Here is a 24,193-nt window from a genome sequence, read left to right as displayed (position 1 = left end):
AACAGAAATAAGGAAATCCATGAAAAGTGGAATAATGTTTTAAAAGAAGTTAACCTAGAAATCTATACCCAGCAAAATAGACTTCAAAATGAAGATACAAATGTGTTTAGAAAATGAAAATTGAGAAAAAAAACTTTTTTGTTACAGACCCACACAAAGAATTGTTAAAGAGAGTTATTCAAGCTCAAGGAAAAATGACCCAGATGGAAGCACAGAAATGCAGGAATAAATTAAGAGCAATGGAAAGGATAAATACAAGGTCAGTATATACAACTCAATTGTATTCCTATATTATAGCAATAATAAATTAGAAAATAAAAAATTTTAGGTGATAAAATTTATAATAATATAAAAAATTAAATACATATGAATAAATCTAAAATAGTGCAAGATCTCTTCATATCAAACTATATACTATTTCTGAGAGGAATTAAAGAAAACCTAAATAAATGGAGGGCTGCACCAAATTCAGGCTAGGAAGACTTTTAATGAAAACATATTACTTCTTCCAAATTGATGTATAGATTCAGTGCAGTCCCAGTAAAAATTGACATTTTGTGGTAAAAATTGACAAGCTGATTTCAAATTTACAGTTGACCATTGAATAACATGGCTTTGAGCTGTGTGGGTCCCCTTACATGTAGATTTTTTTTGATAGTAAATACTAAGTTACTAGATGATCTGTGGATTTTCGACTGGGTAGGGGTTGGCGCTCCCAACTCCCTTGTTGTTCAAGGGTAAACTGTATATGTAATTGCAAAAGGCCAAGAATAGCCAAGAGAGTCTCAAAGAAGAACAAAGTTGGAGGGCCTATACCTACCATATATCACCTCTTATTATTGAGATAAGCTCATTATTAGGATAAAATGGTACAGCTTTGGCTCTAAGATAGACAAATAGACCAATAGAAAAGAATAGAGGCCAGAAACAAACCGACACATATATAGTCTTTTGATTTATGACAAAAGTGATACTGCAGTGCAGTGAGGAAGTGTGAGCTTATCAATAAATTATGCTGGGTCAATTGGATATTCATAAGACCAGTGTGTCTTGACTCCTAGCTGTGTATACCCAAACATCAATTTCACATAGATTGTAGACTTAGGTAAAACAACAAAGCTACTAGAAGATAACATGAGAGAACATCCTTATGATCTGGGGAAGGCAAATATTTCTTAAACTGTACAGAAAAATCACTGATCATAAAAAGATTGATAAATAGTTTATCATTAAAGTCGAGAACTTCTCTTAATAAAAATATGCCATTAAGAGAATTAAAAGGCAAGCTTCTCAATTTTTTTTCCTTAAGAAAATAAGCAATGAATATGCATTGAATCATTTTCATCAACTGATATTTTTTAAATTAAATTTTAAAGTTTATGATAAGTGTATATTCACGTGAAGTTGTAGGATATAATACAAGGAGATACTGTGTACCCCCTAAAGATAACAACTTGCAAAACTATGGTACACACAACCAGAATATTGGTATTCATACAATCCACCCATTTTCTTCAGATCTTCCCAGTTTTACTTTTACACGTGTGTGCGTGTATATTAAGTTCTATGCAGTTTTATCACATGTGGTTTCATGCCTCCACCACCACAGTAAAGATTCAAAGCAGTTCCATCACCACAAAGTTCCTTCCTGTTGTTCTTTCATAACCATTCCCACCCCACCCCCCACTCTGTCTCCCCAGAATGCATTTTTAACCATCATTAATTTTTGTAATAACCACGATTAAAATAACTATGTAATTTATTTATTTTTTAAAAATTTTTATTTTTTTGGCTGCATTGGGTCTTCGTTGCTGCACGCGGGCTTTCTCTAGTTGGAGCGAGTGGGGGCTACTGTTCATGGTGGTACGCAGGCTTCTCATTGTGGTGGCTTCTCTTGTGGAGCTCAGGCTCTAGGTGCATGGGCTTCAGTAGTTGTGGCACACGGGCTCAGTAGTTGTGGCTCGTGGGCTCTAGAGTGCAGGCTCAGTAGTTGTGGCACACGGGCTTAGTTGCTCTGCGGCATGTGGGATCTTCCCGGACCAGGGCTTGAACCCATGTGCCCTGCATTGGCAGATGGATTCTTAACCACTGTGCTACCAGGGAAGTCCAATAACTGTGTAATTTAAACAGTGGTTCACAAGCATTTATCCAAGTCAATCAAATAAATGGTGCCTATATGTTTAACAGAAAGCAAAAGTTTAGTAACTCTGGAGGAATTAATTTCCTTGCTTGTTAAGAGATTAATAAACAAAGAATACATTATAGAAGGAAGAAATATGTTTTCACTTTGAAACCACTTAAAAAAATTTCTTTAGCTGTTAGTATTAATAGTAAGTATTATACTAATTAGACACTGCCTACCATTCCTAAATAGAAACTCACTTATGATGTTATCCTTCTTAATGCAGGAGGGGTATCTATTCCTTTTCTTTTCCATTCTTTTCTTTTTTTACTTTTCTTCCTCATTTCATCCTTTGGAGACTGTCTATAGTCCCACCTTTTCTCCAGTCTGAATCTTGAGTAGACTGATAATTGCTAACCGCATACCCATTCTCCTTTCTCTCAAATAAACAGAGTCCCAATTTTCTACTGAGCACAATGTAGCCAAAAGATGACTACATTGCAGCAAGTTGGAGTTTTGCATATAGTTCTGACCAAAGAGATATACATTAATGAACTGATGGGACTTCAGGGAAATCTCTTGAGAAATGAAGGCTGTTCCCCCTTTTCCTCCCTTCTCTATCCTGCTGCTTAAGTTTTGAGTGAAATGGCTGGAGTTTTAGCAGTCATTTTGGAACATGGGAAGACATGTAAGTAAAGCTAAGCAGCAAAATGGAAGAAACCCGGATCCCTGACACCCATAAAAACTTTGTGCCTGCACAGGACTTGCTACCTCTGGACTTCTTTCGTATGTAAGAGAAATAATTTTGTAAAGGAAATCATAACATATTTTAGCAGCTTACCCATACTTTCATAATAATTAGAACTCCCAAAGACTGATTCACATGATTACTTTAAATATATTTACATATTTAAATCAGAATTTTTGCTAGAATTTAAACTAGAGTTAAACTAGAATCTCTGTGTTCGTGTCTATTGATTATCTTTTGTCATTCAGTTTGTGATCTTAGGTTATAGGTATGATGGATTTTTGGTCAAAACTTGGACATTTTGGTTATTATGTTATGGGGCTCTGTATCTTAATTTACTTCTCTTTTAGCCAGCTTCCTCAGATACTACTGTGGAAGGGATATGCTGCCCCATTACTGCCAGGTGGCAATGAAAGTCCTGGTTCCCCACTCAGTCCCCATTGATACCCAAGGGAGCAACACTGCTTGTTACTGCTGGGTGGGAGTGAGAGCCAGCTTCCTCCAAGTCTGGGATGTATAAGGCAAAAATAAATCCTAGGGAACTCATCACTGTGTCTTTTCTAGGGTCTCTAGGTCACTAGCCAATCTGCCTTTTTCTCTCCATCTTATAGAATCTTCTTATTTTTTTATATACAGTGTCTAGAGTTTTCAATTGTACTTAACCAGCAAGAATATGGAAAAATATATCTATTCATTCCTCCTTGAAGCATTTATGTGTTTTATTACAGAGAGGCGTTGCTGAATCCCTCATGCTGCCAAAACTGGAAGTCCTTCTTTCTGCTTTTGTCCCTTAAACATTTTTTTCCTTCCCTCCACTTTTATAATTTCTATCACTAGTTTAACTAATAATCATCTTCAGTAATATAAGTTAAAAAATAAAATGTAACTGTATTCAAAGCATTCTAGTTATCTATTTGTGCATAACAAGCCATACCAAAATTTTGTGGCATAAAGTGACAACTACTTTATTGTCATTATGGATTCTCTGGGTCAGGAATTTGGGCAGGGTACAGCAGAGATGGCTTAGCTTTGGTTCATGATGTCTGAGGTCTCTGCTGGCAAGACTTGAAGAGCTGGGGGAGACTTCACTGGCTGGGGTCCAGAGTCATCTGTAGGTTTCCTACTCACATGTCTGGTGCCTGGGCTGGGAATACTTGAAGACTGGGTTTAGTTGGGCCTATTAACTGGAATGCCTATTATGTGGTCTCTCTTTGTGGTTTAGGCTTTCTCACAGTATGGCAGCCTCAGGATAGCTGGACTTTTTAAATGGTGGCTCAGGGCTTCACAAGTGAGTGTTCTAGTGAACAAGGCAGAACCTGAATGGCCTTTTTGATATAGACTTAAAAGCCATATAGTGTCACTTCTACTTTACTTCATTGGCTGAAGAAGTTTCAAGCCTACTCAGAGTACTATATGGACACCCCCCCTGACCTCTCTATGGGAGGGTGTAAAAGAATTGAAGCCAATTTTTTAAACTGCCACAAAATGTATACAAACTTTGAATACCTTTTATACAGAAAGTTTAAATTAAAGTAAATGTAAAAAAGTTTACAAACAATGCCTTCAAGAAATTATTTTTCTTCTAGAAAAGGACCTACAAAAACAAATCCAAAACAATTAAGAAAATGGTCATAGGAATATACATATCGATGATTACCTTAAATGTGAATGGATTAAATGCTCCAACCAAAAGACACAGACTTGCTGAATGGATACAAAAACAAGACCCAGGGCTTGCCTAGTGGTGCAGTGGTGGAGGGTCCACCTGCCGATTCAGGGGACATGGGTTCATGCCCCGGTCTGGGAGGATCCCACATGCTGCGGAGCAGCTGGGCCCATGAGCCATGGCCGCTGAACCTGCACATCCAGAGCCTGTGCTTCACAACAGGAGAGGCCACAGCAGTGAGAGGCCCATGTACTGCCCAAAAAACCCCCAAAACTAACAAACAAACAAACAAACAAAACAAGACCTATATATATGCTGTCTACAAGAGACCCACTTCAGGCCTAGGGACAAATACAGACTGAAAGTGAGGGGATGGAAAAAGATATTCCATGCAAATGGAAATCAAAAGGAAGCTGGAATAGCAACACTCATATCAGATAAAATAGACTCTAAAATAAGGAATGTTACAAGAGACAAGGAAGGACACTATGTAATGATCGAGGGATCAATCCAAGGAAAAGATATAACAATTATAAATATATATGCACCCAACATAGGAGCACCTCAATACATAAGGAAACTGCTAACAGCTATAAAAGAGGAAATCGACGTAACACAGTAATAGTGGGGGACTTTAGCACCTCACTTACAGCAGTGGACAGATCATCCAAAATGAAAATTAATAAGGAAACACAAGCTTTAAATGACACAATAGACCAGATAGATTTAATTGATATTTATAGGACATTCCATCCAAAAACAGCAGATTACACTTTCTTCTCAAGTGGGCACGGAACATTCTCCAGGACAGATCACACCTTGGGTCACAAATCAAGCCTCAGTAAATTTAAGAAAATTGAAATCATCAAGCATCTTTTCTAACCACAATGCTATGAGATTAGAAATCAGTTACAGGGAAAAAAACATTAAAAACACAAACACATGGAGGCTAAACCATATGTTACTAAATAACCAAGAGATCACTGAAGAAATCAAAGAGAAAATCAAAAAATACCTAGAGACAAATGACAATGAAAACACGATGATCCAAAACCTATGGGATGCAGCAAAAGCAGTTCTAAGCGGGAAGTTTATAGCTATACAAGCTTACCTCAAGAAACAAGAAAAATCTCAAATAAACAATCTAAGCTTACACCTAAAGGAACTAGAGAAAGAGGGACAAACAAAACCCAAAGTTAGCAGAAGGAAAGAAATCATAAAGATCAGAGCAGAAATAAATGAAATAGAAACAAAGAAAGCAATAGCAAAGATCAATAAAACTAAAATCTGGTTCTTTGAGAAGATAAACAAAATTGGTAAACCATTAGCCAGACTCATCAAGAAAAAGAGGGAGAGGACTCAAATCAATAAAATTAGAAATGAAAATGGAGAAGTTACAACAGACACCGCAGAAATACAAAGCATCCCAAGAGAATACTACAAGCAACTCTATGCCAATAAAATGGACAACCTGGAAGAAATGGACAAATTCATAGAAAGGTATAAGCTTCCAAGACTGAACCAGGAAGAAGTAGAAGATATGAACAGACCAGTCACAAGTAACGAAATTGAAACTGTGCTTAAAAATCTTCCAACAAACAAAAGTCCAGGACCAGATGGCTTCACAGATGAATTCTATCAAACATTTAGAGAAGAGCTAACACCCATCCTTCTCAAGCTCTTCCAGGAGGAAGGAAAACTCCCAAACTCATTCTATGAGGCCACCATCACCCTGATACCAAAACCAGACAAAGATACTACAAAAAAAGAAAATTATAGACCAATATCACTGATGAATATAGATGCAAAAATCCTCAACAAAATACTAGCAAACAGAATCCAACAACACATTAAAAGGATCATACACCATGATTAAGTGGGATTTATCCCAGGGATGCAAGGATTCTTCAATATATGCAAATCAGTCAATGTGATACACCATATTAACAAACTGAAGAATAAAAACCATATGATCATCTCAATAGATGCAGAAAAAGCTTTTGACAAAATTCAACACCCATTTATGATAAAAGCTCTCCAGAAAGTGGGCATAGAGGGAACCTATCTCAACATAATAAAGGCCATATACAACAAACCCACAGCAAACATCATTCTCAATGGTGAAAAACTGAAAGTATTTCCACTAAGATCAGGAACAAGACAAGGATGTCCACTCTCACCACTATTATTCAACATAGTTTTGGAAGTCCTAGCCATGACAATCAGAGAAGAAAAAGAAATAAAAGGAATACAAATTGGAAAAGAAGAAGTAAAACTGTCATTGTTTGCAGATGGCATGATACTATACATAGAGAATCCTAAAGATGCCACCAGAAAACTACTAGAGCTAATCCATGAATTTGGTAAAGTTGTAGGATACAAAACTAATGCACAGAAATCTCCTGCATTCCTTTACACTAATGATGAAAAATCTGAAAGGGAAATTAAGGAAACACTCTTTTTTACCATTGCAACAAAAAGAATAAAATACCTAGGAATAAACCTACCTAGGGAGACAAAAGACCTGTATGCAGAAAGCTATAAGACACTGATGAAAGAAATTAAAGATGATACAAACAGATGGAGAGATATACTGTGTCTTAGATTGGAAGAATCAACATTGCAAAAATGACTATACTAGCCAAAGCAATCTACAGATTCAATGCAGTCCCTATCAAACTACCAATGGCATTTTTCACAGAACTAGAACAAAAAATTTCACAATTTGTATGTTAACACAAAAGACCATGAACAGCCAAAGCAATCTTGAGAGAGAAAAACGGAGCTGGATGATTCAGGCTCCCTGACTTCAGACTATACTACAAAGCTACAGTAATCGAGACAGTATGGTACTGGCACAAAAACAGAAATATAGATCAATAGAACAGGATAGAAAGCCCAGAGATAAATCCATGCACATATGGTCACCTTATCTTTGATAAAGGAGGCAAGAATATACAATGGAGAAAAGACAGCCTCTTCAATAAGTGGTGCTGGGAAAACTGGACAGCTACCAGTAAAAGAATGAAATTAGAACACTCCCTAACACCATACACAAAAATAAACTCAAAATGGATTAAAGACCTAAATGTAAGTAAGGCCAGACACTATCAAACTCTTAGATGAAAACATAGGCAGAACACTATATGACATAAATCACATCAAGATTCTTTTTTGACCCACCTCCTAGAGAAATGGAAATAAAAACAAAAATAAACAAATGGGACCTAATGAAACTTGAAAGCTTTTGCACAGCAAAGGAAATCATAAACAAGATGAAAAGACAACCCTCAGAATGGGAGAAAATATTTGCAAAGGAATCATTGGACAAAGGATTAATCTCCAAAATATATAATCAGCTCATGCAGCTTAATATTAAAAAACAAACAACCCAATCCAAAAATGGGCAGAAGACCTAAATAGACATTTCTCCAAAGAAGACATACCGATGGCCCAGAAGCACATGAAAAGCTGCTCAACATCACTAATTATTAGAGAAATGCAAATCAAAACTACAATGAGGTATCACCTCACACCATTTAGAATGGGCATCATCAGAAAATCTACAAACAACAAATGCTGGAGAGGGTGTGGAGAAAATGATGGAGGGTGTAAATTGCTACAGCCACTATGGAGAACAGTATGGAGGTTCCTTAAAGAACTAAAAATAGAATTACCATATGACCCAGTAATCCCACTACTGGACATATACCTAGAGAAAACCATAATTCAAAAAGACACATGCACCCCAATGTTCATTGCAGCACTATTTACAATAGCCAGGACATGGAAGCAACCTAAATGCCCATCGACAGACGAATGGATAAAGAAGATGTGGTACATATATACAATGTAATATTGCTCAGCCATAAAATGGAACGAAATTGGGTCATTTGTAGAGACGTGGATGGATCTAGAGACTGTCATACAGAGTCAAAAAAAGAAATTATTTTTCTTTGAATATATTCAATATTATCTGCTAAGTTCAAAGGCAAAACATAATAATAATGACTATCAAAATTTAAGTTAAATTTAGTTAAATATAATTGAAAGTTTTAACTGTTTTTTGAAATTTAATTAAGTATTATAATTTTTTTCTATAAACCTAAACTATTCATAATTGTAGCTATCAATGTGAAGAATAGGTGTTGTGTTTAATATATGTTTTACCTAGACTTACATATATACAGATTTAGGATATTATTAAATTGTTTAATATTGTAAATTTTTCTCAGATACCATGTGCAACTGTTGTAAAAACTGTGCTAAATTGTGAATATTGGATGTAGAGAGTTCAAGACAATGAACACTCTGCTCTATGACAAATAGTTTGCTATTCAAAAATCTATTGTGGTCATGATATTTGAGAGAAAAGATATGATGAGCTAATTTTTTTTCTTACCTAATTATTTCTCCAACTCAAATGCTCCTCATACTCTGAAGCATTGTCCATCTCTGATATCAGCAGTGCCACAGTCCTCAATTCTTCATTTGAACATAGTTGTCTTTTATGGACACAGGGTAGTGTAGCAGAGTGTTTCTCTGGTGCCTAAATGGTGTGAATCACAGCAGCAGATGTGTTGGATTGTGAATTGCCCAGTGTCATCACTGAGCACTGGGTCCTGAGTGACAGAAGTACCAGTGTGATTTTTACCAAATTCATCATTTATGGTTTTCTGGTTTATGGGTTCGTCTAAGGTGCAGGACTAGGGCAGGGGCCTCTTGCCTGGGTTTGAAGGCATTACCACTTCTCTGGGAGCATGAACTTTCAAACTTTGTCTAGTCACACTCACTGCTAGCTCTAGTTCAGAGTTTATAATCCAGGGAGCTTCCAAGAACATGAAGTTCCTTCAACAGTGTTTCCACAGTAAATTATGCCCCAGCTTAGGTTCAGAAGTTGATAGGATGCCCATTTGTCCCATAATATGGAGCTCTAACATCAGGGGTTGTGATCACACTTGGTACTCACAATGTTTGCTGACCTTTAGAGGTGAGTCGTAGCTTTGGTACATTGAATTTTCTCATTTGAGGGGAAAAAGGACTCATTTAATCAAGCAAAACTCTTGTATCAGTGAGCCTAGACAACCTCCAAAATGTAAGGCCTCTATTTGTATTTATTCTCTAGAATTTCTTCTCCGTATCTGAGTACTGGGGTCAGAATTCAGTCTAGAGATGACCTCAAGATCTCTACCTTCTGTTTGGAAGTTGTCTAGGAATTTCCTGCAGATAATATGTATGCAGTTCATACTTTACAATCATAAAGATTTATTTTAATTAATACCCATTTCATTGGGAAAGAACTCTCTCACTAGTCAATCAGCCATAGAAGAACTCAAAATGTGTTCTGGGGAGAGCATAACCTCTCTATCCCCTCTTTCCCATTTATTGGTCAGATCAATATTTACAATTCATATCAATATCAATATTTATAATTCATTTAAGTACATGCATTTTCTTCTTTTTTAAACCTAGAAATGGTATCTGTTGTTACTTTTCTCATGGCTATTTACAGCTAATTGTGAATTTGTCCACAGTTAACAGAGGTCTAAAATCTCAGCAGGCAGGTGGTAGAGGTATTTAAATTTTGATTGAGGCTCTCTTAACAGCACCCTAAAAATAACACCCAGATAATATCTATCTGTTTGATTATTCCTAGCAGTCTGATGCCGAAACCCAAACCAATCTATAGAGTTTCCACATTTGGAAAGAAAGTTGTGTAAATATCAGAGTATTCACTTAACATTCTTTGTAAATTAAATTATTTGAACATCCCTTCCATCAAAACCTTTTTTTAAATCCTAATATAAGTTTGTTGTTTTAGGTATTACAAATTGGAATAATCTTTAGCAACTTTAGGAATATAAAAATAATAGCTTATTAAGGCTAGCTAACCACTGAATATATTTCATCTTACTTGAATTTTCTTCTCCAGTATTCTCCCCGTATCTCTCTCTCCCTCCCTCTTCCCACCCTCCCCCCTCTTTTTTTAAGCACATATCAGACATTCTAGCATTTTAAATGGAGTTTCTAACAATTATATTCAGAGAAACGTAAACATGGACAATGAAAATTACCTACATGGAAAATGGCTTATCATTTCATAGAGAATTTTTTTTAAGTAGTTTCCTTTAACCTTACTGGGAGGAGGGTCTATGCAAAAACTTTTCTGGAGTGGTCAGTCCTGAGGTGCTATGTCTGTTATGCTTCTTGCCAAAGTTCAGGAGGGCAGTATCTCTTTCCTCAAGATGGTGTGATAATGGGGTATTGCAGTGTTCTTGATGTGAAGCAAAGAGGTAACAGCCAGAAAGCTAAGTAAAATAGAGTTAACTTGCTTTAAGGAAAAGGGCAAAGCCTTTTCCTTCCCCCTGCTTTAAAGTCTTCCTGTTCCCACCCACCAGGAAGACTTGAAACAATAGAGTCAGCAAAAAGAATGATATCTTTATGTTCACTCTTTTTAAAAAAATTGTTCATTCTTATGAAATGTCTTATTTTGTTTCCTTAATGACTTTGTCTCCACTTCCTCTACCTTGTAGATGGGTAAGAACTATCAAATGCTTATTTTCCTAGTGGTGGTACATTTAAAAACAATCTCCCCTCCCCCAGAGTTCCTTCGTGAAAACTTTAGGCCAGCCAAATGAGTTACTACACTGGTTGGGATCTTAAGGCAGTAAGAGTGTGATAACACCACAGGAAACACTGCGTTTTGTTTCATGAATTTCTCTGGGTTAATGTTATCTTGATTCCTGATTTGTAACAAGGCAGCAACTCTGACATCTCCATTTAGGAACAATAATTGTAACTTTATTCATTCCTTGGATTGGTGATTGCACCTAGAAGATGTTCTACCTAGTATTTCTTACTATAATCTGATGGTGCCTCCATCATTAGCCTTATTTTCTACATTAAAAGGGAAGTGAAAAGAGAAAAGACGTAGAATTGTGATCTTGGGCATGATTACTGGATCATCAGAAATGTTGAACACATAAGGATGAAAGAAGAAGTGGTTAAAAGAGTAAAGCACACTGTCAACAATAAAAGGAAATAACTAGAGAAAAATGACTATGCCTATTCATTAGAAACTGATGTAATTAATTGAATGTAGATTTTTTTGGTGGGGGATTAGTGGTCAGAAAATAATTATAAGTAAATACATGTTAATTATTTTTGCCTTGTCTCATTAAAAATTTTTGTGGTGGTAGATATGTAAATATCTTCCTAATTGAAAAAAACATAGTTAAACAAAATAGTGGCATTTCCTTCCTAAATGTGTTTAAAAGTGGTATTACTTCTCATCTGTCTGGAACAGTGAGGGTATACTAACACCTCACTGTATAACCCTTTTAATTACAGGGTATTTTATATTGTTTTGATTTTCATAATATCTTTGTTATGTCAATAGGACCTTGCCCTATTATAAGGATGAGGAAACAGCCCGAAGTACTAAATGACTTGCCCAAAGTGGCATCATTTGTAATTATTAGATCCAGAACTAGAACTTAGGTCTCCTCTCATTTTCTTAGTGCTCTCTCTACTGCTTGGACTCACAGAGATGTTTTCCAAGGTCCTTTCCAGTCACAGGTTTCTTTAGTTTTAGCGAAGATATAAATGTATCACAATAATTTCTATAGTCAAAAAGTGCTGTCCTAGATTTTATTTTATTTTTTAAAAAAATATTTTATATATTTATTTATTTGGTTGCACCGTGTCTTAGTTGTGTTATGTGGGATCTAGTTCCCTGACCAGGGATCAAACCCCGGCCCCCTGCATTGGGAGCACAGAGTCTTAGCCACTGGACCACCAGGGAAGTCCCTGTCCTAGATTTTAAATATAGACATTTGGAGACAGTGGGAGGCAGATGTGCTGGATATTCTCTGCTTGCTCCACAGTCCACTGTTCATCCTCTTCCACCCTGATCTGTGCCACGGGAGGTTGTTCAGAGTGAACTGAATCAAGGGGCTTCTGATTAGGTTCAGCAGGAGATGGGAGGGCAGAGAGTGAGGTCAGGTATTTATTCCTCTGCTCCTTCCCTGCTGGGCCACAGTGGCAGTGGCTACAGTCCTTAACTGAAGGTATAGCAGATGCCATAGGTCCCCTGCCCAGGTACCCTCAGCCCTCACCATGCCTGATGTACGGTGGTGGCTGCTTCCTGTGTGAACACCCGCCACTCTCTGCCTGAGGGCTTTTTCTGGCCATGGAAGCATGACTACCCCATGCGCAGGGCAGGGCAAAGGTACTGGACAGTTGATATCCCCAGGGAGCAGCCCTTAACCAATGATGTATGGGAATTGGTGGGTAAACACCCCCATGTCCTCTCCCCCAGGTTGGGACAACTCTGAGCCTTGTTCTTCACCATCTCCTAGAGGTCCCTATCGAGACTGAGCCCCATTTGCACTCAGTGGTGATCTGCTGATCAGTGCACACTGTGTTGGCCTCCTTCCCTCCCCTGTCTCACTTACCCACCCACTTCCAGTGCCTCTTGGAATTGCTTCTAAATAAACTACTTGTGCTGAAATCCTACCTTTGAGAATTACTTCTGGAGGATCCCAACCCAATGCAGAAGCCACAGTTCTTGTCAGACGACTGTCTTCTGTAGCTACAGCTTACTCTGTGGGTTCCAGGAACCTCTTCCTTCCTCTCCCTGCCCCTTCAGGTCAAGTGTAGTCATGGATACCCATTGTTGCTAGCCCCAGAGTGATTCACTGCTCTTGTACACACAGCTGCAAAACAGGCTGGGCAATGTAGTCTTTATGCCGGGTGGCTAAACAATGGATATTCTTTTAGATCGGAAGAAAATGAGAATAAGAGGAGTGAACAGCTAGCAGTCTCTTCAGAGGAACACTTCAAATTTTAGAATTTTTGGAGACATACTGTGGGATAATTAAATGGTTGACAGCAACACAAATCAGGCCAGCAATGATTATAACGCAATCGCCACCATAATGTCAATAAAGGTATCAGGGTTATCTATGGGTTGCTCTTCAGGATAACTGCTGTTGGAGAAGAGCTGGTTTTGCCCGGCTGTGCTCTTCTTGGAGGCAGAGCTCGTGGAATTCCTCTGTAGCCCTATCTGGTGATATGCTAACCTCATACTGCTTAGTTACAGCAAAGCTGCTCTACACTCAGCTGCCTGATATGCTTCATTTCATGCCTCAGGCATTGCTGTGACAATATTTATACTCAACTCTAGCAAAAAGTTTTTTTAAAACATCAGTAAAAATTTGGAGTGACTAAATTTTTACCGGGGAGGGGGGATTTGACTTCTTGTGTGCAGTGGTTGAGAATCCCCATGTTAGGTATTTTAGAGGATATAAAATGAGTAGTAAACTGTCCATTCCCTCCAGAACTCCAAGTCTAGTAGTGATGGAGAGTGTAGTGAGGACTGAAGGGAAATTTGGGGTGGGAAGGAATGGTAACTCAGTGTAAGAGGCAGGATACTTTGTTAAGGTGTTAGTTATTGTGGGTCTCCAATCCTACCCTAGCTTGTTATTGAAATTGCGCAAGGTGCTCGGAAGCAATAGAGTATTCAGGAAGAAATAAAGGGGTACCTTTGAGGGCCAGGGAAGAGTGGAAATTCTGGAGCACTGGGAAGGGGGTGGAGGTTGGTGGGCCATGGGTACTGGGCACCCTTGACTGTTCTGTGGTTGTGTCCTGGTCAGTAGGATGGCCAGCGCTTCCATCAGAGGCAAAACTCCCTCGCCAGTCCTCCTCCATCCCCATTCAGCACTGGAACAGAAAGCCTGTCACATTTCAAGGCTGGGCAGTGAGAATATCAAAAGGGATCAAAGTAAATGAGAGATTAGGAGTCCTTCCCCTATTTTCTGATACATGCACTTCTCCCAGATTATGGTGTAAACCAGGGAGGTGAGGGGACTCCAGTAATGATTGTGATTGATTTTCTTGGCAGCTCAGAGGGAACTGAGATGGGTTTAAGTTGATATAAAGAAAATAAACATAGCAAAATTTCTTGGATACCTAAATGTGGTGGTTTAAGATTGAATCTGCTCCATGCATAAATAACCCAAACAAAAGCAGAATATGACAAGTGCTGGCTGTATGGGAGGCTAAGGGATGTAGCACAGCTATAATAAATCATGGCATACTGTTTGGGAGCACTGCAGTCTCTTTTTCACAGGGCTTTTCTGGCTAGGCAGAAGAAGGAACTGGAGGGCAGTTAAGCAGAGAAGGGGAAAGTATTCTTTCCCTCACTGATTCTCTTCTAACTTACTCCCTTTTCAAAGCACAGTAACATAATTGTACATGTGGTAAATATTTATATATTAGTCAAATATTAATGAATTTTTTTTTTTTTTTTTTGCGGTACGCGGGCCTCTCACTGTTGTGGCCTCTCCCGTTGCGGAGCACAGGCTCCGGACGCGCAGGCTCAGTGGCCGTGGCTCACGGGCCTAGCCGCTCCGCGGCATGTGGGATATTCCCCGACCGGGGCACGAACCCGCGTCCCCTGCATCAGCAGGCGGACTCTCAACCTCTGCGCCACCAGGGAAGCCCTTAATGACGTATTATATCCTGGTAATTCCTTCTACTTTCCTCTAGTTGCATGTCACGCTTGAGTATGTCCTGTAAAATCCATGTTGTCCATCCTCCGGATTATGGCAGCAGAAAAAACATTGTCTCGTCTGCAAGGCATTGTTGACACACAAAGTGCAGATCCTTGTGTTCCCGCGTTGTCCCTCCCACAGACACCTTTCTCATCCGGCAGCTTTCTCTTTGCCATTGCAGAGGCTTTGGAGCAGGGAACCCTATGTAATTTCTATTTTTCCTGGAAATTAAGGTGAACGGTTGTGTGGGTAGGCTTACAGACATTTTCTATATGTAGTCTGTATATCCTTAATTCTAAAACACGTGATAAAAACAGATTTTAATGTTTTGAAATTAAGTGTGTGTTTCGCAATTAATGTCAAAAGAAATCAGTCTGTTTCCAGGCAGAACTGTAAGTTATGCTGTGTTTGTCTTTGTGCACGTGCATGCTTCGTGTTGTGTGGAAGGTATCTTTTCATCTGATTGCCAACTCAGATGAGCTGTTTGTAACAATGCCTAATGCAGGTGAATTTTAATTTAATTCATGACTCCCAGTTGGCTTTTGAAACCTTTTAAAGATTACAGTTCAGCAGTGGAAGATTACCTGTCATGTGCCGAGTAATGAATTTAAAAAAACAATAGGAATTGTTACATACTTTGAACTAGATCAGAAAATTTCGGAGTTGGGAGAGATTTGAGTGACCAATTCATATGCTGAGAAGGAGTTTTACTCGAGAATGGTTCATCTATTAAAAGGTTCTAGCTAACTTTTCCCCCTAAAATTTAAGCACATATGCAAAACCCTGGACTGGGTGCTATGGAATATGGAAGATATGGATGGGGAGGAGAGAAAAAGAATTTGCAGTCAGACTCTATGTTGTGCATATGAGATAAATCACACTTGAAGCTAGCAATGCAAGGCATTAAGCAAGTGCCAAGCTATTTGTCACTTAGAGAGAAGAATTATACTCTCAGAATTTGGAGGAGCTGGAAGGCTTTAAAGATTTAAGGTTTGAACTAGACCTTGAAGGATGAGCTGGGATAACTGTCTAGGCTAAGTAATAATCTCAAAAGCCAGAAAATCACTATTATCGTTTCCCACTCTATTATTTCTTCAGGCTTTGATGGTCCTGAATGGATGAAGGGCCTAATGTAAAGGAGTGCAGGGTGCCTGACTTTGGCCTTGTCTCCAGGGTTTGTCACCCCCGGCAGATCTCTGCAGAGGCAGAGCATTAACAGCAACATGGGAGCTTCTTGCTACAGACTGGCCTGGTATTACGGGCTATTATTGTCTTCAGAAACTGGGTGTTTGAGCCATCCTGTTAAGGTCTTGAGCATAAGATTCTAGAAGCCATGTGTTCTTTAAAAATTTCCCCTGCCTCCTAGGACCAGAAATGTCCTAAATTAGAAGACAGAGATTTGTGCCCTTTGTAATCTTGATTGCTTAGCAAATGCAGTCAGGCACTTAGGGTCAGTTAAATATGATGAATTTTTCTTAACTCCAACTTTTCGCCTTCTCGGAGCTACTTTAAGTTCTCTGGCAATGTTCCCCTATGACGGTGGCCGTCTGAAGAAGCGTAGGCATTTCCCTTCCTTTATTATTATTTTTTTCAAGTTCTGGAAGCAGCAGTCCGTTCTCCTTCCTGCCCTCACTTGGCCCCAGAGTTTCTGACTTCTCTCCAGAGACACTTATTTGGAAACTTTTTGAGCCAGTGGGGAATCAACTTAGAGGCTTTTTTTCTTTTAGACCAGTGGAAATATTGTGTGTCATGGATGAAAAGATTTGAGTACTACCAGTATCACACTGAGTCTATATAACAAGGCTGTTTCCATGTCTTGGCCCACAGCCTGAGTTAATTTTGCTTTGCTGGATGTAGAGACAATGAATTGTTTGAACAAGAAATCATGTGTAACAAATGCTTTTGCAAAACCGTGTCCTTTTAGCAGTTACTTTAGTAAAGATGTCCTTCAGCAAGGGGTTTCGGTACAACAGATGCCTTTAAACACCTATACAATGCTTAACAACATAATTTTAAAAATATACTTTAAATTTTAGAATAGTTTTTGATTTACAGAAAACTTGTAAAGATAGTACAGAAAGTTCTCCTATACTCCATGCCCAGTTTCCCCTGTTAACATCTTAAATTAGTGTGATAGATTGTTATAATTAGCCACTTACCCTTGCCTGTCTGTAACCTTCCGCTCCAACAGTGAGAACCCTGACTCCTACTGTCATCTATTTACATAATTGTTCAATTCCAGTATACATATGTAGTGGTCTCAGAATTATGAACCTGTATCCCCATGGGAAACAGCTTCATCAAATAGAGTAATATGTTTTTGTATAGTTCCTTTTGCCTTTAGTCTTACAAACTTTACTCATTTCCAAAGTGACTCAGGTCAGTACCCTTTCCCCTACTCCCTTCAATGAGGCTCTTTCATACATTCGTAATACAGTTAGATTCTTTTGTCACAATCAACATTCCATTCAGGGATCCCTTAACCCCATGGATGATTTTTTTTAAAACTGTATACATTAAGGTTCATTTTTGTCCTTTACATTTCTATAGGTTATGAATATCGTCACGTTTACATTGGCATTGCAGTATCATACTCAATAGTTTCACACTCTAAAAAGTCCCCTGAGCTTCACCTATTCAGACCTCCCTCCACCCCAGTGAATCTCAGGCAGCCACTGATCTGTTTACCATCTCTATTTAAATTTAACATTTAAAAAATATGTTAAAATTAAAAAAAAATTTTAAATAGTTGGGGCTTTTATAAATCGATTGGACTTTCATAGATTGTGAGTACTTTCTTTGGAAATGAATGTCTTTGACCTTAAAGATGTTATAGCTGTTATCAGTTATTATACCTGAAACTCTTGGATTTGGGGCCTGCCTCTTGAGTAGCAATACAATTTTATCATTTTTTAATGAAGGGACACTTCACTCATTATGTCTGCAAACCTCTGAGACATTCAGAGGAATCAGGGCACTTGAAGTGGGGGTAGAAGGATGAAGGAGGTAAAGGAGATGTTTCAACAGAAAATGCAAGAGATTTCAGCTAATGCGGGGGCAGTAAGGGGTAGTTGTAGCTCAGATAAGAGTGGTTATGAATCAGTTGTGAAATACTTGATGTAAACCAAGATAATGCTTACACAACACAGACTTCATCAAGTACTGGGATCAGGTTAGGCATTTACCTGCAGTTCAGGACCTTTATTTCAATTCTGCACACTCCTTATTGAGTGTCTGCTGTGCTTGACTTTGCTGTGCTATGTGCTCTGAGCATGCCTTCTTCTGGTGCAACTGTTTGGTCACATACTTCCACTTTGGAAGAGCTGGCCATTCTGCAACATTCAAGGGCTTCCCCTAACTCAAGAGTTCAGGGCATTCCTTCCTGACTACCAAGGCCACTTGCTTATCCTGGAACAACAAAGGCATGGGTGACCCTTGGTCATACTTCACTCCCCAATCCCGTCTCTCAGAATGTCCCTAGTCCCACAGTTGCTGTTGAATATGTAGGATCACATTAAATTTGGGGAAGGGAGGTGGAGAGGTACTATGTGCTGTTGGAGGGAAGGGACTTCTGTTCTCATTCCCTTCAGTTGCCCTGGGGTTACTTCTGAAAAATAAATGGAAGATATGGGAGGGGGAGAAGGTCTGAAAAATAAATGGAAGATATTGGAGGGGGAGAAAGTAAGGGACACAAGAAGAGAAGACAATGTTTTATTTAATCTGAACCATATACCTAGCAATAAGTGAAGAGGAAAGGAACTCAAACTTGTTGAGTGCCAACTATGTGCCAGGGTCTCTGTTGGGATTTCTTACACATTTATTTCCCTACAATGACTCTATGAAGTAGATTTTTAAAAAAATCTTTATTTCTCAGATAAACTGAGGTTCAGAGAGGCTCACTAACTTGTCTAATTTTACACAGTGAAGATTCAAACCTAGATCTCCTTAACTCTAAAACCCTGGCAGCACATTAAAATCACCTGAGCCCTTTTATGAGAAATCCTTATCTGAATCCCAGACCAAATTCCAATTTCTGAGGGTAGGGATGAGCATTAGCACTTTTAAAGCACCCGCAGTGATTACATATAATGTATAATGTGCAGGTAGGGTTGAGAACCATGGCTCTGCTCCGAGAGACAGTGCCTTTCCTACTCCTCTCCTAAAAGAAGGGAAGGGGCATTTTCTGAACCAGTGTGCATTCTACATACTCTCAGAGTACTTTTATATCCACCCCATGCCCTATTTCCTATCCCTCACAGGGGTTTTTATCATCCCTAAATACCTGTAAGCAGGCAGGTGGAGTGGGGGCAGAGGTTATTACTGATGGTAGAGAACTACAAATATGATTGAGTTAATCTAAACAATTTTTTTGATAAGATGTGCATGTGGTGCTGATAGATTGTCAAAGTACAATGTCAAATAGTGTCAAGAAAATTTGATATGATTTTCAAAAGGTGCTGGCAAATTTTGTTTGTTGAATATTCATACACCAAATACCAAAGAGTACTGACTTAGTATCTTAGTTTAAAGCAGGTGTAAGAAGGTGGGATTTGGGTGTGTTCCTGGTGGAAAAAAAAATCTATGAATTCCTGAGATTAGATTTGTTAATTGCCATACAACATTTAACATGTTTCTTGAAGTATGATTTATCATGCCTCTGACATCCCTATCAATGATAAAACCCCATTCTTTTGCAGTCTCCTTTTAGCCTTGAAACCAACCAAGAGTAAGAACCATTTAAATAATATCAAAAGGACATAAATAACCACACAGCTCATTCCCCCAGGTCTTCACTAAATTATTACCTTCTACCCCTGGGAAGTCCTGACATATATACACTATTGATACTATGTATAAAATAGATAACTAATGAGAATGTACTATATAGCTCAGGGAACTCTACTCACTGCTCTGTGGTGACCTAAATGGGAAGGAAATCCAAAAAAGAGGGGATATATGTATACGTATAGCTGATTCACTTTGCTGTACAGTAGAAACTAACACAAAATACATATTGTAAACACATATGATAAAGCAACTATACTCCAATAAAATTAATTAAATAAAAAAAGAGTAAAAAATTTTTTTACCACAATAGCACAGATATCAAACCAATATTATTAGAAATGGAGTCTAAACTGGCTCGGGAGAAGGCATCCACTGGATTTTCATTTAGTATAATTAGTTTTTATTATAAATGGCAAATGCTGTAAATCTGAAACCTTTAGTAAGGTGAAGAAAGAGTATTGTACAGACCCAGATTTATTAAAGCACCAAAATTTTTATTTATTTATTTTTGGGGGCCGCACCATGCGGCTTGTGGGATCATAGTTCCCTGACCAGGGATCGAATCCATGCCCCCTGCAGTGGAAGCGCAGAGTCTTAACCACTGGACCACCAGGGCAGTCCAGCACCAAACATTTATTGAGCACATACTATGCTGCTGAGCACTGTGCAGATTGCAGAGATGCCTAAACTAAAAAAAGCCCCTGCCTTTATTGAAGTATGATTAAAAGTATAATGGAGAATATATGTTATATATAGAGTCAAAAACAATCTTTATTGGTGACAAATTTAATGGCTTATGGTATATTTGGAAGAAAAATGTCTTATGGTACAATTGGCTTTAGATACCACCTCTCATGCTGAAGAAACAGTGTAGAAAGAGCATGAACTAGCAATCAGTGAAATCAGATTTACGTTCTGCTTTGCTGCTGTTTATTAACTCAACCATTTATCAAAAATTTACTGAGAGCCTACACCGTGGGAGGAACTATATTAAGTGCTGGAGAGCATGGTAGCAACCAGCTCCCTGCTCTCAATGTGAACATGAACTTGTAGCTTAACATCTCCACGCCTCTATCCTTGCTTAGACTAGATGTCCGAGGTCTCTTTCAAATCTAAAATGCTAAGGTTTGTGACAGCCTTGTGGAGGGGGAAGCTGCCCAGACAGGCAGCCCTGGGACTTGGGAACTTACCTTCCTCTCTGAGGCTTGGCTGTTGTCCTGATTTCAAAATAACTTCATATACACAGTTTTAAAATGTTTTGGTCAGTTTCTCATCTGCATTTGGGTCATGTTGGCAAAGCCTGGGTGTAGCAATTCTTGCTCATAAGACTTCAGAGATAGGACGTCTAGGTTTGGAAAAGGTAGACAACTTGCATCAGTACAGCTAGACAGCTGTTCCCAGCGAGCAGCCTCCCCTGCCATCCCACCCTGCCTTCTGACCAATACCACGCTTTCTCCCGCCACAGCATCTTTTGCTAGGGTGACCCGTTGCTCTTCTGGTGTAATGAGCCTCTAAAAGGGATTGCTCATTAGGGGACCAGAAGTGATCAGATTCATGGGGCTGGAAGAACTGTTCTTGGGTCCCACAGTTCTTCCGGTGGGTATCAAGGTAACAAGTTTCTTGGACAGTGTCCTTGTCCCCACGGTGAGCCACAGCCACCCCCCGCCTCTGCAGGAGACCCTCCAACACTAGCAGGTAGTCCTTTAAGATCAAACACATCCTAAAAGATCTACATGTTGCTGGTTTCCAATTCCATGGGCTTGGCCGGCTGGGGCTGGGTGCCAGCGGCTGGTAGTGGCAGGCGCCCGCTGAGCAACAGAAGCCCAGAGAAAGAGGGAGTGGCAGCAGCAGTGTAGAGGACATCGTGGGAGAGAGGCCAGGAGCGAGGAAGGGTCCCTGAAGCCCGCCCCCTACCCAGCGCCAGACTCTGTGGGCGCACTGAGTGAGCATGGTCGGCGGGCAAGTTTGCAACCGTGTGGATGAAAGGCTCTTGGTGCTACAGCCAGGAGCCAGTGCTGTGCCTCTGAGGTGGGAGAGCCAACTTCAGGACACTGGTCCACAAGAGACCTCCCAGCTCCACGTAATACCAAACGGCGAAAATCTCCCAGAGATCTCCATCTCAACACCAAGACCCAGCTTCACTCAACGACCAGCAGGCTACAGTGCTGGACACCCTATGCCAAACACCTAGCAAGACAGGAACACAACCCCACCCATTAGCAGAGAGGCTGCCTAAAATCATAATAAGGCCACAGACACCCCAAAACACACCACCAGATGTGGACCTGCCCACCAGAAAGACAAGATTCAGCCTCATCCACCAGAACACAGGCACTAGTCCCCTCCACCAGGAAGCCTACACAACCCACTGAACCAACCTTAGCCACTGGGGACAGACACCAAAAACAACGGTAACTACGAACCTGCAGACTGCAAAAAGGAGACCTCAAACACAGTAAGATAAGCAAAATGAGAAGACAGAAAAACACACAGCAGATGAAGGAGCAAGATAAAAACCCACCAGACCTAACAAATGAAGAGGAAATAGGCAGCCTACCTGAAAAAGAATTCAGAATAATGATAGTAAAGATGATCCAAAATCTTGGAAATAGAATAGAGAAAATGCAAGAAACATTTAACAAGGGCCTAGAAGAACTAAAGAGGAAACAAGCAACGATGAACAACACAATAAATGAAATTAAAAATACTCTAGAAGGGATCAATAGCAGAATAACTGAGGCAGAAGAACAGATAAGTGACCTGGAAGATAAAATAGTGGAAATAACTACTGCAGAGCAGAATAAAGGTAACAAGTTTCTTGTTATCTTGCTTCAAAATTGCAAAAAGTAAGTAGCTTTTTTTTTTTTTTTTTTTTGCTTGCAGCCAAGATATACTTTTTAGGGGAAAAATGGATTTCTGTAACAAAGGGAGAGGGAAAGAGCTGAAGAGAGATATCTGAACATACATTGTTTCAAGATACAAAAAATTGCAACCTGGGGAAGCTTTAGGGGAATGAGCTGTTGGACTTCTCGGCCAGTCTGTCCTTTCAATGAAAAAGACATAGGGTTTGAGGTTCCTTCCGAAACGGGGCAGGCTAATTTAGCCCCTCCCACGAGCCCGAGGGTCTGTTATATCTCTGTTCCTTGAGTACCTCTCTCACTGAGACCGACCACAGCAAGCAGAGGCTGAAAAATAAAGAGCAAAGAGGAAGAAAACAAAAGCTGCCAATTATGGAAGATAGAAGGGGTAAGAGCAAAATTGATTTGATCTGAATCCTTAAGAACAAACAAAAAAAAAAAAGGAAAAAAGAAAACCAAAAGCCCGGACCAAAAGCAAGTACTTGAAAGAGCAAGAGGCAAAAAGCCCTAAATACACTTTCCCACCCTCTCCTTCTGAGAGGAGGCAGAGAAAAAACTTTGGGAAACATTTTAGGAAGCCAGGCTCCGGGGCTAGAGTCAAGGGTGGCTCCTGAGCAAGCTGGAGCAGCTCATGAATATTCATTAGCAATTGGTATTCAGATCTGGTTTTTTAGAGGCAAAAGACTTCTTCCGTCCCCTCGCAGTTTAGGAGGCAGCTGCCTCATTTACAGTCCAGAGTCGTCTTGCTTCGGGTCAGTACCTCAGTGAGTTTGCTTGAAGATGCTGGGCTCTGTGTGTAGATTTGCCTTGTTCTCGAATTTCCTGTGTGCGTTCCTGTTGTGAAATTAGCAAAGGCTTCTCTGCCTGGAATTAGACAGAGAAGTTAATGTGGCAAGAGCCTGTCACAACAGGACCCGAGAGTATGTCTTACAAAAGACTAAACTTTTCTTGGGAGGTGTGGGGGGGGAGTGTGCATGGGTGTGGGGAGGGAGGGAAGGGGTATAGGTACGAAGAACAGTTTTATCTTTAAAAAGCAAGGCTTATCGGACGGACTATATTTAGATTTTGTCTAAAAACTGCGAGAGCAGCCTGGTTTGTACAGATGGTGTGCGGTCTCTGTCCTTTACCTCTTTTGGGCATTTTCTGCCAGGACAGAGAGCCAGCTGCTTGCCAGCCCGTGGGAGCCAGGAAGAATGTCTGCAGCATCGTGGTTGTGTAGGGTTGCAAACCTTCATCAGCTCTGGTCTCTAATATCCCCACATATTTTTATCACATACAACGTGGAGGAATGGGATGAGTAGTCAGTAGAGTTCTTAATAATGACAGTAATGATAGCTGTTAACGTTTTCATCTTTACTCTGTGCTGGGAGCTGTTCTAAGCGTATTACACGTGTTACTTATTCCTCACAGCAACTTATAAGGTGAGTGCTATCATTATCATCCCCATTTCCCAGA

At 39.5% G+C, this 24,193-nt stretch overlaps 1 protein-coding gene and 1 long non-coding RNA gene across 4 annotated transcripts in view; one reads left to right on the top strand and one right to left on the bottom strand.

The window, feature by feature from the left end:
* ENTPD1 (ectonucleoside triphosphate diphosphohydrolase 1) overlaps positions 1-24,193 on the top strand; it is a 111,690-nt gene that overhangs the window by 3,292 nt on the left and 84,205 nt on the right. The window contains exon 1 of one of the 3 annotated variants that reach the window (XM_067709886.1): positions 22,942-23,126. The exons of 1 other annotated variant lie outside the window; for it this stretch is intronic. In XM_067709886.1, coding sequence (XP_067565987.1) covers positions 23,111-23,126 — 16 coding nt within the window. In that variant the 5' untranslated portion in view covers positions 22,942-23,110. Of the gene's footprint in view, positions 1-22,941; positions 23,127-23,474; positions 23,491-24,193 lie in introns of those variants that run through there. One more of the 3 variants, XM_067709888.1, reaches the window with a different exon arrangement.
* LOC137208959 (uncharacterized) lies at positions 1,774-13,164 on the bottom strand. Its single transcript, XR_010935848.1, has 3 exons — positions 13,055-13,164; positions 8,939-9,085; positions 1,774-2,172 (listed from the first exon to the last, which is right to left on the bottom strand). It is a non-coding gene; the product is annotated as an uncharacterized lncRNA (long non-coding RNA).

The sequence above is a fragment of the Pseudorca crassidens genome, chromosome 16, assembly GCF_039906515.1.
Source record: "Pseudorca crassidens isolate mPseCra1 chromosome 16, mPseCra1.hap1, whole genome shotgun sequence".
In the NCBI taxonomy this organism is placed as follows: domain Eukaryota; kingdom Metazoa; phylum Chordata; class Mammalia; order Artiodactyla; family Delphinidae; genus Pseudorca; species Pseudorca crassidens.
Note: the sequence above shows the minus strand (reverse complement) of the source record. Positions and strands in the feature narration are given on the sequence as shown.